The 12,904-nt window shown below is 44.7% G+C and overlaps 1 protein-coding gene across 15 annotated transcripts in view; it reads left to right on the top strand.

The window, feature by feature from the left end:
* The window catches only part of LOC140732488 (plectin-like), a 384,936-nt gene that overhangs the window by 346,539 nt on the left and 25,493 nt on the right, over window positions 1-12,904 (top strand). For all 15 annotated transcript variants that reach the window (XM_073055248.1, XM_073055247.1, XM_073055243.1 and 12 more), the window contains one exon: window positions 187-11,160. In XM_073055248.1, coding sequence (XP_072911349.1) covers window positions 187-10,389 — 10,203 coding nt within the window. In that variant the 3' untranslated portion in view covers window positions 10,390-11,160. The remainder of the gene's footprint in view (window positions 1-186; window positions 11,161-12,904) is intronic.

Here is a 12,904-nt window from a genome sequence, read left to right as displayed (position 1 = left end):
ACAAGCCCAACTGCTCTGTACTTAGCAAGATGCCTGTCCCAATTAGTCCCAATTGCTAGTATTTGTCCCTTAACCTCCTAAATCTTTCAAAGTCTTTCCAAACTATGTAACTGGAGTTGTTGGTTAACGCTGGATCACTGCTGGATGTTTTGTCATTGATGAATTTCTTGCTCTTGGCTATTACAGATGGAGGCAGGAAAAAAGAAAGAAATCGTCCAGACAACTCAGGCCCTTCAGCAAACATTCTTGAATGAGAAGGAGGTGTTAATCAAAAAAGAAAGGATGATTGAAGCTGAGAAGGAGAAGTTAGAACAGCTGTTTGAAGATGAGCTGGAGAAATCAAAATCTCTGAAGGGCGAACAAATGAAGGAAATGAAGAGACTGGAGGAAGACAAAGTCCACCTTCAGGCCAGTATGGAAGAAGCCCTAAGGAAGCAGCAAGAGGCTGAAAAGCAAGTCCACGAGAAGCAGAGAGAACTTCAAGAAATGGAAAAGAGGAGACTGGAGAAAGAGAAACAGCTAGCTGATGAGAATCAGGCTCTGAGAGAAAAGCTGGAGCAACTGAAAGCTCAGAAGCTTGAAACTGTTGTCAAAGACACCGCAATGGTCCAAGCCCCACTTGGGGCTATTTCAAATGGTAGAGATGTGGTGGACTCTGTCTCAGAGAGTGCCAGGGACAAGTTCACTTTCAGTGGCCTTCGGCAACCGGTGCCAGCAGCTCGGTTACAGCAAGCTGGCATTCTCAGCAAGAAGCAGTTAGACAAACTGAAGAAAGGCTCAGTCACGGTACAGGAGCTCTCACAAAAGGAGAGTGTTCAGAACTACCTTGAAGGAAAGAGCTGTGTTGCAGGACTGATCATTGAACCCTCAAAGGACAAAATGAGCATTTACCATGCAATGAAAAGGAATCAATTAAAGCCCACAACAGCGACAGTATTACTTGAGGCTCAGGCAGCAACAGGCTTCATTATTGACCCAATAAAGAACAGGAAGCTGCCTGTAAATGAGGCAATCAGGGAAGAGCTGGTGGGACCAGAGCTCCAGGAAAAGCTGCTTTCAGCAGAGAGGGCTGTGACTGGTTACAGAGATCCCTACACAGGCAACCAAATATCATTGTTTGAAGCAATGCAAAAAGACTTGATCCCTTCAAGTTATGCAATCCGCTTACTGCAGGCACAAGTTGCCACCGGTGGTATCGTTGACCCAGTCAATAGCCACCGCCTTCCCCTGGCCCAGGCCTGTAAACAGGGTGTATTTAATGAAGACATGAACAAGATAGTTTCAGGTGATAGTGATGATGCCAAGGCATTCTTTGACCCTAACACACAGGAGAACTTAACGTACATTCAGCTGCTGGACAGGTGTCTGAAGGATCCAGAATCTGGCCTTTGCCTCTTACCATTGACCAAGGCAGCAGAAACAAGAAAGGGAGGATATACTATGGAACAGATACAGGACATCTTCAACACAGCCATTGTGTCTGTGCCATATGGGATCTATTCGGGGAAAACCATCACCATTTGGGAATTGATCAATTCTGAGTACTTCACAGAAGATCAACGTCGAGATCTAATCCGACAATACAGGTCAGGAAAAGTCACCATAGAACATATCATTAAATTCATCATCACCACCATTGATGAAACTGAGACCAAGAAGCAGCTACTCTTCACTGGGCTCAGGAACAAGGTTCCGGCCAGCGAGTTGTTGGAATCAAAGATTATTGACAAAAAGACCTTTGGTGAACTGGAGAGAGGAGAGGTAACACCAGAAGATGTAAGCATGTTGGAGTCGGTGAGGAAATATCTTCAGGGCTCAGACAGTATTGCTGGAGTGTTTGTGGAGCCTACTCAAGAAAAAATGAGTTTCTATCAAGCAATGAAGAAGAATCTGTTGAGACCAAAAACAGCAGAGATCTTATTGGAAGCTCAGGCAGCGACAGGATTCCTTATTGACCCCGTGAAAAATCTTGTCCTCACTGTTGATGACGCAGTGAAGGAAGGTCTTGTTGGACCAGAGCTCCATGAGAAGCTTCTTGCTGCAGAGAAAGCAGTAACAGGGTACAGCGACCCCTACACTGGGCACAAGATCTCCTTATTTGAAGCAATGAGAAAGGAACTTGTACCCAAAGAGCATGCAATGCAGCTCTTGCAAGTACAGGTGACATCTGGTGGCATCATTGATCCCAGAACCAGCCATCGGCTGCCAGTTGATGTGGCCTACCAGCGGGGAATGTTTGATGAGGACTTGAACAGATTTGTGTCCACTCCGAGTGATGATACAAGAGGCATCATTGAACCAAATACAGATGAACGAGTCACCTACCAGCAGCTGAAGGAAAGGTGCAGAAAGGACCCTCAGACATCACTTTGTCTGTTACCTCTAACAGAAGAAGCAATGAAGCGAGTGGATGTCCACCCTGAGGATGTAACCAAGGACATTTTCCAAAAGGCTGTAGTGAGTGTCCCATCTGGGAGGTTCTCTGGAAAAACCATTACCATATGGGAATTGATCAATTCAGAATATCTGTCCGAAGATCAAAGGCAAGATTTAATCTGGCAATACAGGTCAGGAAAAATCACCATTGAACATATCATTAAATTCATCATCACCACCATCGATGAAACTGAGACCAAGAAGCAGCTACTCTTCACTGGGCTCAGGGACAAGGTTCCAGCCAGCGAGTTGTTGGAATCAAAGATCATTGACAAAAAGACCTTTGATGAACTGGAGAAAGGGATGGTAACACCAGAAGATGTGAGTAAATTGGAGTCGGTGAGGAAATACCTTCAGAGCTCAGACAGTATCGCTGGAGTGTTTGTAGAGCCCACCAACGAGAAGATGAGCTTCTACCAAGCAATGAAGAAGAATCTGTTGAGACCAAGGATAGCAGAGATCTTACTGGAAGCTCAGGCAGGGACAGGTTTCCTCATTGACCCTGTGAAGAATCGCACACTCACCGTCGATAATGCGGTGAAGGATGGTCTCATTGGACCAGAACTCCACGAGAAACTTCTGGCTGCAGAGAAAGCAGTAATGGGATATACCGACCCCTACACTGGGCGTAAAATCTCATTATTTGAAGCAATGAGAAAGGAACTTATTCCCAAAGAGCATGCAATGCAGCTCCTGCAGGCACAGATGGCATCTGGTGGCATCATTGACCCAAGAACCAGCCATCGGCTGCCAGTTGATGTGGCCTACAAGCGAGGAATGTTTGATGAGGATATGAACACATTTGTGTCCACTCCGAGTGATGTCACGAGAGGTTTCTATGACCCAAACATAGACGAACGTGTCACCTACCAGCAGCTGAAGGATAAGTGCATTAAGGACGACACATCAGGTCTGCTTTTGCTTCCTTTGAGTGAAAAAGCAGTAACATCCAAAATTTTGTACGATGAAGAGCAGACAAGGGATACTTTTGGCAAGACAACAGTATCTGTTCCAGCTGGCATTTTCTCTGGGAAAACCGTCAGCATTTTGGAGCTGATTAACTCAGAATATTTTACAGAGGAACAAAGGAAGGATTTGATCCGACAGTATAGGTCAGGAAAGGTCACAGTAGAGAAGATTATCAAAATAGTTATCACGGTAATTGAAGAGAAAGAAGCAAAGAGAAAACCACTACTCCTCTTCACTGGGCTCAGGAACAAGATTCCAGCCAGTGAATTGTTGGAATCAAAGATCATTGACAAGAAAACATTTGATGAACTAGAGAGAGGGAAAGTAACACCAGGAGATGTGAGCAAGTTGGAGTCGGTGAGCAAATATCTTCAGGGTTCAGACAGTATTGCTGGTGTGTTTGTAGAGCCCACCCAAGAAAAAATGAGTTTCTACCAAGCAATGAAAAACAATCTGTTGAGACCAAGGATAGCAGAGATCTTACTGGAAGCTCAGGCAGCGGCAGGATTTCTCATTGACCCTGTGAAGAATCTCACACTCACTGTTGATGACGCAGTGAAGGAAGGTCTTGTTGGGCCAGAGCTCCATGTGAAGCTTCTTGCTGCAGAAAAAGCAGTAATGGGATACAGCGATCCCTACACTGGGCGAAAAATCTCCTTATTTGAAGCAATGAGAAAGGACCTTGTCCCCAAAGAACATGCAATGCAGCTTTTGCAGGCACAGGTGGCATCTGGTGGCATCATTGATCCCACAACCAGTCATCGATTGCCAATTGATGTGGCCTACCAGCGGGGAATGTTTGATGAGGACTTGAACAGGTTTTTGTCCACTCCGAGTGATGATACAAGAGGCTTCATTGAACCAAATACAGATGAACGAGTCACCTACCAGCAGCTGAAGGAAAGGTGCAGAAAGGACCCTCAGACATCACTTTGTCTGTTACCTCTAACAGAAGAAGCAATGAAGCGAGTGGATGTCCACCCTGAGGATGTAACCAAGGACATTTTCCAAAAGGCTGTAGTGAGTGTCCCATCTGGGAGGTTCTCTGGAAAAACCATTACCATTTGGGAATTGATCAATTCAGAATATCTGTCCAAAGATCAAAGGCAAGATTTAATCTGGCAATACAGGTCAGGAAAAATCACCATTGAACATATCATTAAATTCATCATCACCACCATCGATGAAACTGAGACCAAAAAGCAGCTATTCTTCACTGGACTCAGGGACAAGGTTCCAGCCAGCGAGTTGTTGGAATCAAAGATCATTGACAAAAAGACTTTTAATGAACTGGAGCAAGGAGAGTTAATACCAGAAGATGTGAGTAAATTGGAGTCGGTGAGGAAATACCTTCAGAGCTCGGACAGTGTTGCTGGAGTGTTTGTAGAGCCCACCAAAGAGAAGATGAGCTTCTACCAAGCAATGAAGAAGAATCTGTTGAGACCAAGGATAGCAGAAATCTTACTGGAAGCTCAGGCAGGGACAGGTTTCCTCATTGACCCTGTGAAGAATCGCACACTCAGCGTCGATGATGCAGTGAAGGATGGTCTCATTGGACCAGAACTCCACGAGAGACTTCTGGCTGCAGAGAAAGCAGTAATGGGATATACCGACCCTTACACTGGGTGTAAAATTTCCTTATTTGAAGCAATGAGAAAGGAACTTGTTCCCAAAGAGCATGCAATGCAGCTCCTGCAGGCACAGTTGGCATCTGGTGGCATCATTGATCCCAGAACCAGCCATCGGCTGCCAATTGATGTGGCCTACAAGCGAGGAATGTTTGATGAGGATATGAACACGTTTCTGTCCACTCCGAGTGATGTCACGAGAGGTTTCTATGACCCAAACATAGACGAACGTGTCACCTACCAGCAGCTGAAGGATAAGTGCATAAAGGACGACACATCAGGTCTATTTTTGCTTCCCTTGAGTGAAAAAGCAGTAACATCCAAAACTCTGTATGACGAAGAGCAGACAAGAGATACTTTTGGCAAGACAACAGTATCTGTTCCAGTTGGCATTTTCTCTGGGAAAACCATCAGCATCTTGGAGCTGATTAACTCAGAATATTTTACGGAGGCACAAAGGAAGGATTTGATCCGACAATATAGGTCAGGAAAGGTCACAGTAGAGAAGATTATCAAAATTGTTATCACGGTGATTGAAGAGAAAGAAGCAAAGAAAAAACCACTACTCCTCTTCACTGGTCTAAGGGACAAGGTTCCAGCCAGCGAATTGTTGGAATCAAAGATCATTGACAAGAAAACATTTGATGAACTGGAGAGAGGGAAAATAACACCAGAAAATGTGAGCAAGTTAGAGTCAGTAAGCAAATATCTTCAGGGTTCAGACAGTATTGCTGGTGTGTTTGTAGAGCCCACCCAAGAAAAAATGAGTTTCTACCAAGCAATGAAAAACAATCTGTTGAGACCAAGGATAGCGGAGATCTTACTGGAAGCTCAGGCAGCAACAGGATTCCTTATAGACCCTGTGAAAAATCTCACCCTCGCTGTTGATGACGCAGTGAAGGAAGGTCTTGTTGGGCCAGAGGTCCACGAGAAGCTTCTGGCTGCAGAGAAAGCAGTAACAGGATACAGCGACCCCTACACTGGGCACAAGATTTCCTTATATGAAGCAATGAGAAAGGACCTTGTACCCAAAGACCATGCAATGCAGTTCTTGCAGGCACAGTTGGCATCTGGTGGCATCATTGATCCCAGAACCAGCCATCGACTGCCAGTTGATGTGGCCTACGAGCGGGGGCTGTTTGATGAAGACATGAACAGGTTGGTGTCCACTGCAAGTGATGACATGAGATGCTTCATTGAACCAAATGCCGATGAACAAGTCACCTACCAGCAGATGAAGGAGAAGTGCAAAAAGGACCCTCAGACATCACTTTGTCTGTTACCTCTGACAGAAGAAGCAATGAAGAAAGTGGATGTCCACCCTGAGGAGGTAACCAAGGACGTTTTCCAAAAGGCTGTGGTGAGTGTCCCATCCGGAAAGTTCTCTGGAAAAACTGTCACCATATGGGAATTGATCAATTCAGAGTATTTCACTGAAGATCAACGCCGAGATTTAATCCGGCAGTATAGGTCAGGTAAAGTAACTGTAGAGAAAATTATTACAATTGTTGTAACAATTATTGAAGAATGTGAGGTGAAGAAAAAGCCTCAAATTACATTTGCTGGGCTGAGGAACAAGCTTCCAGCCAGCGAGTTGATGGAATCAAAGATCATTGACAAAAAGACCTTTGATGAACTGGAGAAAGGAAAGGTAACACCAGAAGATGTGAGCAAGCTGGAGTCGGTAAAGAAATACCTTCAGGGCTCGGATAGTATTGCTGGAGTATTTGTAGAGCCCACCCAAGAGAAAATGAGCTTCTACCAAGCAATGAAGAAGAATTTGTTGTGTCAGTCCACTGCAGAAGCTTTATTGGAAGCTCAAGCAGCAACAGGATTCCTCGTTGATCCTGTGAACAATCTCACCCTGACTGTCGATGATGCAGTGAAGAATGGTCTTGTTGGACCGGAACTCCATGAGAAGCTTCTGGCTGCAGAGAAAGCAGTAACAGGATACACAAACCCCTACACTGGGCGTATAATCTCCTTATTTGAAGCAATGAGGAAGGGCCTTGTACCCAAAGACCATGCAGTGCAGCTCCTGCAGGCACAGGTGGCTTCTGGTGGCATCATTGATCCTACAACCAGCCATCGGCTACCAGTTGACGTGGCCTACATGCGAGGAATGTTTGATGAGGGCATGAACAAAAGGTTCCTTGATCCTCATGATAACACCAAGAAATATATTGATCCCAACACAAAGGAAGATGTCACTTACCAACAGTTGAAGATCAAGTGTATTTTAGATCCGGAAACAGGTCTGTGCCTCTTGCCCATGACTGAGGCAGAGAAGCCAAGTGTGGTTGAAAGCAAAATCTATAATGAGACAGAAATGCAACAGGAGTTTGAGAGAACAAAAGTAGAAATTCCTTCAGGGTCTTTGGGTGGAAAGTCTATGTCAGTTTGGGAGATCTTACAATCTGAGTATATCTCAGAAGAAGAGAGGAGCCGACTAACAAAGGAATTTCAGATGGGAAGGCTAACACGTGAGCGTCTCATTTTAATCATCATTGAGATTGTTGAGCAAGTGGAAATCCGACGGGGAGGTGAACTGATCACCTTCAGCTGCTTCCGAGGCAAGGTCAGTGCCGATCATCTCTATGCCTCAGGAATTATTGATCTGGAAATTCTCACCAAACTGAAGGAGAAGCAGCTGACCATACAACAGGTGTGTGAAATGGAGCGTGTGAGAAAGTTCCTGTTTGGCACTGGTGCTGTCAGTGGTGTGTACAAGTCTGCAGAGAAGGAGGTGTCTAATCTGTATCAAGCAATGAAGAAAGACTGGGTAAAACCAGAAGTGGCTCACTCCCTTCTCGAGGCTCAGGCTGCCACTGGCTTTATCCTTGATCCAGTGAGGAATAAGAGACTGACTGTGGATGAGGCTGTAAGGGAAGGTGTAGTGGGTCCTGAATTACACGACAAGCTGCTGTCAGCAGAAAGAGCTGTCACCGGCTACCGAGACCCATACACTGCCAAGATCATCTCTCTATTTGAGGCCATGAAGAAAGAGCTTATTGTAAAAGACTATGCTCTGAAGTTGCTTGATGCCCAGCTAGCCACAGGTGGAATAATTGACCCACAGTACAGCCATCATCTGCCTCTGGAGGTTGCCTTTCAACGTGGCTATCTGGACCGTGAAACCTATAGCCTCCTCACTGACTCAGCCACGGGCACTCAAGGATTCCTTGATCCAAGCACCAATGATGCATCAAGTTACACTCAACTCCTTGCGAAATGCAAAACCGATGAAAAGTCAGGCCATCGTCTGTTGAATCTGACAGACAGGAAAAGGATAATATTTAAGGGTCTACGCAAGCAAATCACGATGGACCAACTCATAGAATCAAATATCATTGGAAGTTCCTTAGCTCAAAAGCTAGAAGAAGGTGAGACCACAGTTGAAGAGGTTAGTGACAGTATCAAGAAATACCTAGAAGGCACAAGTTGTATTTCAGGTGTATTTGTTGAGGCCTCCAAAGAGAGGCTGTCTATTTACCAAGCTATGAAGAAAGGCATGATCAGACCCGGGACTGCTTTCGAGTTGTTGGAGGCCCAAGCAGCAACAGGTTACATGATAGACCCAATCAAAAACAGAAAATTAACTGTTGCTGATGCAGTCAAGATGGGAGTAATTGGACCAGAATTTAAAGACAAGCTTCTGTCAGCGGAGCGTGCTGTCACTGGCTACAGAGACCCTTACTCAGGGAAATTGGTGTCTCTCTTCCAAGCTATGCAGAAAGGTTTGATTCTGAAAGACCATGGAATCCGTTTGCTGGAGTCACAAATTGCTACAGGAGGCATTATTGACCCTGAACACAGCCATCGGCTCCCAGTGGAAGTGGCCTACAAGCGTGGACTGTTTGATGAGGAGATGAACAAGATATTGTTAGATCCAGGTGATGACACTAAAGGTTTCTTCGATCCAAACACAGAGGAAAATCTGACCTACTTGCAGCTGAAAGAGCGATGTATTGTGGATCCTGACACTGGACTTTGTCTATTGCCTTTGAAAGAGAAGAAGCGAGAGAGGAAGACATCCTCCAAGTCATCAGTCCGCAAGCGACGGGTAGTCATTGTAGATCCTGAAACTGGCAAAGAAATGTCTGTCTATGAAGCTTATCGCAAAGGACTGATTGACCATCAGACATACAGTGAACTGTCTGAGCAAGAGTGTGAATGGGAGGAAGTAACCATATCTTCATCAGATGGAGTTGTAAAGTCAATGATAACTGACAGGAGATCTGGAAGACAATATGACATAGATGATGCTTTAGCCAAAGGTTTGATTGACCAAGGCTCTTTGGACCTGTATCGCTCAGGAGCTTTGTCCATAACTGAATTTGCTGATATGTTATCAGGAAACATGAGTGGATTCCGCTCAAGGTCTTCCTCAGTTGGATCTTCATCTTCATATACAAGCCAACAAGCAAGTCCAATGAGAAGCCATATAGTTGCATGGAGTGACCCAACAGAGGAGACTGGTCCAGTTGCTGGCATCTTGGACACTGATACCCTTGAGAAAGTTTCCATTACAGAGGCAATGCACCGAAACCTAGTGGACAATATCACAGGGCAGCGTCTGCTTGAGGCTCAAGCATGCACTGGAGGAATCATTGATCCCAATACAGGAGAGAAGTATTCGGTCACAGAAGCTGTTGGCCAAAATCTTGTTGACAAAATTATGGTGGACAGGATCAATCTGGCTCAGAAGGCTTTCCATGGATTTGAGGATCCAAGAACCAAGACCAAGATGTCTGCTGCTCAGGCCTTGAAGAAAGGGTGGCTGTATTATGAAGCTGGTCAAAGATTCCTGGAGGTGCAGTACCTGACTGGAGGATTGATTGAACCAGATGTGCCTGGCCGGGTGTCCTTGGATGAAGCTTTACAGAAGGGAACCATTGATAGCCGCACTGTGCAAAAACTAAGAGATGTTGGGGCCTATGTAAAGTATATAACTTGCCCCAAAACCAAACTGAAGATCTCTTACAAGGATGCGATGGACCGATCTATGATTGAGGAAGGTTCAGGTCTGCGTTTGTTGGAGGCCTCCTCACAGTCCACCAAAGGATACTACAGTCCCTATAATGTGAGTGGGACTGGCTCTTCTGCAGGCTCCCGATCAGGTTCTCGAACAGGCTCCAGGACAGGTTCCAGGCGTGGAAGCTTTGATGCTACAGGATCTGGTTACTCCATGTCCTTCTCTTCATCCTCCTATACATCATCCAGCTATGGCCGGAGGCTGTCAGCCAGTGTCCCTGGAGGAAGGGGATTGAATCTTACTGTTCCTCAATCTCTCTCCAGCCCAGTGGGGAGCTCTGCCTTCCCCCAGGCCCTGCTGCAGGACGTCGCGACGATGTAACACCACATCCCTACCCTTTTCTACCTTCTAAACAATACCCTGCTCCACAATTAGCAAACACCTACCAATGGCCTCTGTTTTACTACAAGAATCAGAATCACTCTAATTGCAAAGAAATTTATTTTAATTTCCCATCACGTCAGTTCCTCTGAGTTTTATATAAATCTTGAAATTTGAAATGGATCAGATTGAATGTTCTGTATATGTTTGAACTGAAAAGGATCTATTTATGGAGACTTGATTTGATTCTGTTGGCCGCTCCCACTGGAAAGTCCTGTTGCTATTTGTAGAGCAGGGCAGATTAACCCCAGACTACAGCTGCCCCCTCCCAGTGATGGCTGGGAGGATTGTAATCTTCTCAATGAATGCACTGACTCACAGCGTGCCCAGCTATCTCTGCTTTCTATTACCAGACAAATGCTGCAAATATTAACTGAACTATAATAAAGGCTTGATGCTGTTAATCCAAATATTAATAAGGTGCATCTTTCGAGTATCAAGCCCTGCACTCAGGCTGAGGTTGCACTCTGCGGGAAGAATTCTTGAGCTTTCTTCATCACATTTTTAACCATTGCACTGATTGGCTGGAGCAACCATTTCTGGATGAGTGAATTCTGACTCCCTGTGTGAACCAGAACTGTCCATTAAGCCATAAAGACCAATCAGCCTGCCTGCCACTGAGCGTATCTCCTGCATCTCCCTGTCCACATGCAGAACGAGGAACGGTCTAGGCTGAGTTGTTCAGTTCCATACAAGAGCAGAGCCCAGCAGGTGAGTAGAACTTCCTGAGAATGCTTCTTCTAACAATGACTTTTCTCTGTTTCTCTGCTGGCAGATACAAGATCATAAGTTATCAGAGCAGAATTAGGCCATTTGGCCCATTGAATCTGCTCTGCCATTTCATCAAGGTTAATCCAATTTTTCTCTCAACTCTAATCTCCTATACCTGTATCCCTTCATGCTTTCTCCCCATATCCCTTTACGCCCTGACCAATCAAGAATCCATAACCCTCTGCCTTAAATATACATACAGTCTTGGCTCCACAGCTGTCTATGACAAAGAATTCCACAGATTCACCACTCTCTGACTAAAGAAATTTCTCATAACCTCCATTCTAAAAGGATACCCCTCTATTTTGCAGCTCTGCTCTCTGGTTTTAGACTCTCCCACCACAGGAAACATCCTCTCCACATCCACTCTACCATGGCCTTTCACTATTCGATAGGTTTCAATGAGGTCACCCCTCATTCTTCTGAATTCTAGTGAACATAGGCCCAAAGCCATCAAATGCTGTTCATATGACAAGCCATTCAATCGTGGAATTATTTTCATGAACCTCCTTTGAACCCTGTCCAGTTTCAGCACATCCTTTCTAAGGGGCCCAAACCTGCTCACAGTACTCCAAGTGAGGCCTCACCAGTGCTTTATCAAGTTCTAGTATTACATTCTTGCTTTTATATTCTAGCCCTCTTGATAGTTATTTATTCTGAGATGAACAGTGTGACAGTGATGAATTTTTAGCTGTCCTGTGAGATTCTGTTTCAAAGCAGTTCCTGTGAAACTGATCACCTTGTATGGGGAAGAGACTCTGAGGAAGGGGAATGATTTCTGGTGAACAGGGTGAACCCTCTATTTCTGGGGAAGGGGCTTTGGATTTCCTAAATTACATTGATAGATAGATAGATAGATACTTTATTCATCCCCATGGGGAAATTCAACTTTTTTCCAATGTCCCATACACTTGTTGTAGCAAAACTAATTACATACAATACTTAACTCAGTAAAAAAAAAAGAGGGCAACATTTCCAGCCAGCAAGTCTGGAGAGTAGATTGTGTCTGATAAATGTATTAGAAATCACAAACTCAGAAACATTCACCATAGAAAGAAGCTCTGACAATGCTGACTGCTGCCCAACTACACTAATCCCATTTGACCCAATTCAGCCTGTATCACTCCTACCCATGTACCTGTCTAAGTGCCTTTTAAATATTGTTAATGTACCTGCCTCAATCATTTCCTTTGACAGCTCATTCCATATATTGACCACCGTCTGGATGAAATAATTGCCCCTCGGGTTCCTATTAAATTTCTCCCCTCTCACCTTAAACCTCTGGCCTCACGTTCTTAACTCCTCAATCTTGGGGAAAAAGAGTTTATTCACCCAATCTATGCACCTCATGGTTTTATACACCTTTATAAGATCATGCCTCATGCCCTACATTTCATGAGATTTCTAAACAGTCCATGAACACTCCCTCACTATTCCTCTTTTGCATTATTTATTTACTTGTTTTAAATTATAGCTGCAAAACAACAAATTTCATGACATTAAAACCTGATTCAAAATGCAAGGCCTCCCTTTCAGTGTTGCTTTCCTTTTTAAGACTTGTAGCATTTGTTTTTATACTCAAAAGTCAGAGCAGTACAACATACATACAGTCCCTTCAGCCTCACCAGTCCATGCTGACTACAGTGCCCACCCAGCTAGGCTCAAATTTGGCCTATATTGGCCT

Source organism: Hemitrygon akajei, chromosome 8 (assembly GCF_048418815.1).
Source record: "Hemitrygon akajei chromosome 8, sHemAka1.3, whole genome shotgun sequence".
Taxonomy (NCBI): domain Eukaryota; kingdom Metazoa; phylum Chordata; class Chondrichthyes; order Myliobatiformes; family Dasyatidae; genus Hemitrygon; species Hemitrygon akajei.
Note: the sequence above shows the minus strand (reverse complement) of the source record. Positions and strands in the feature narration are given on the sequence as shown.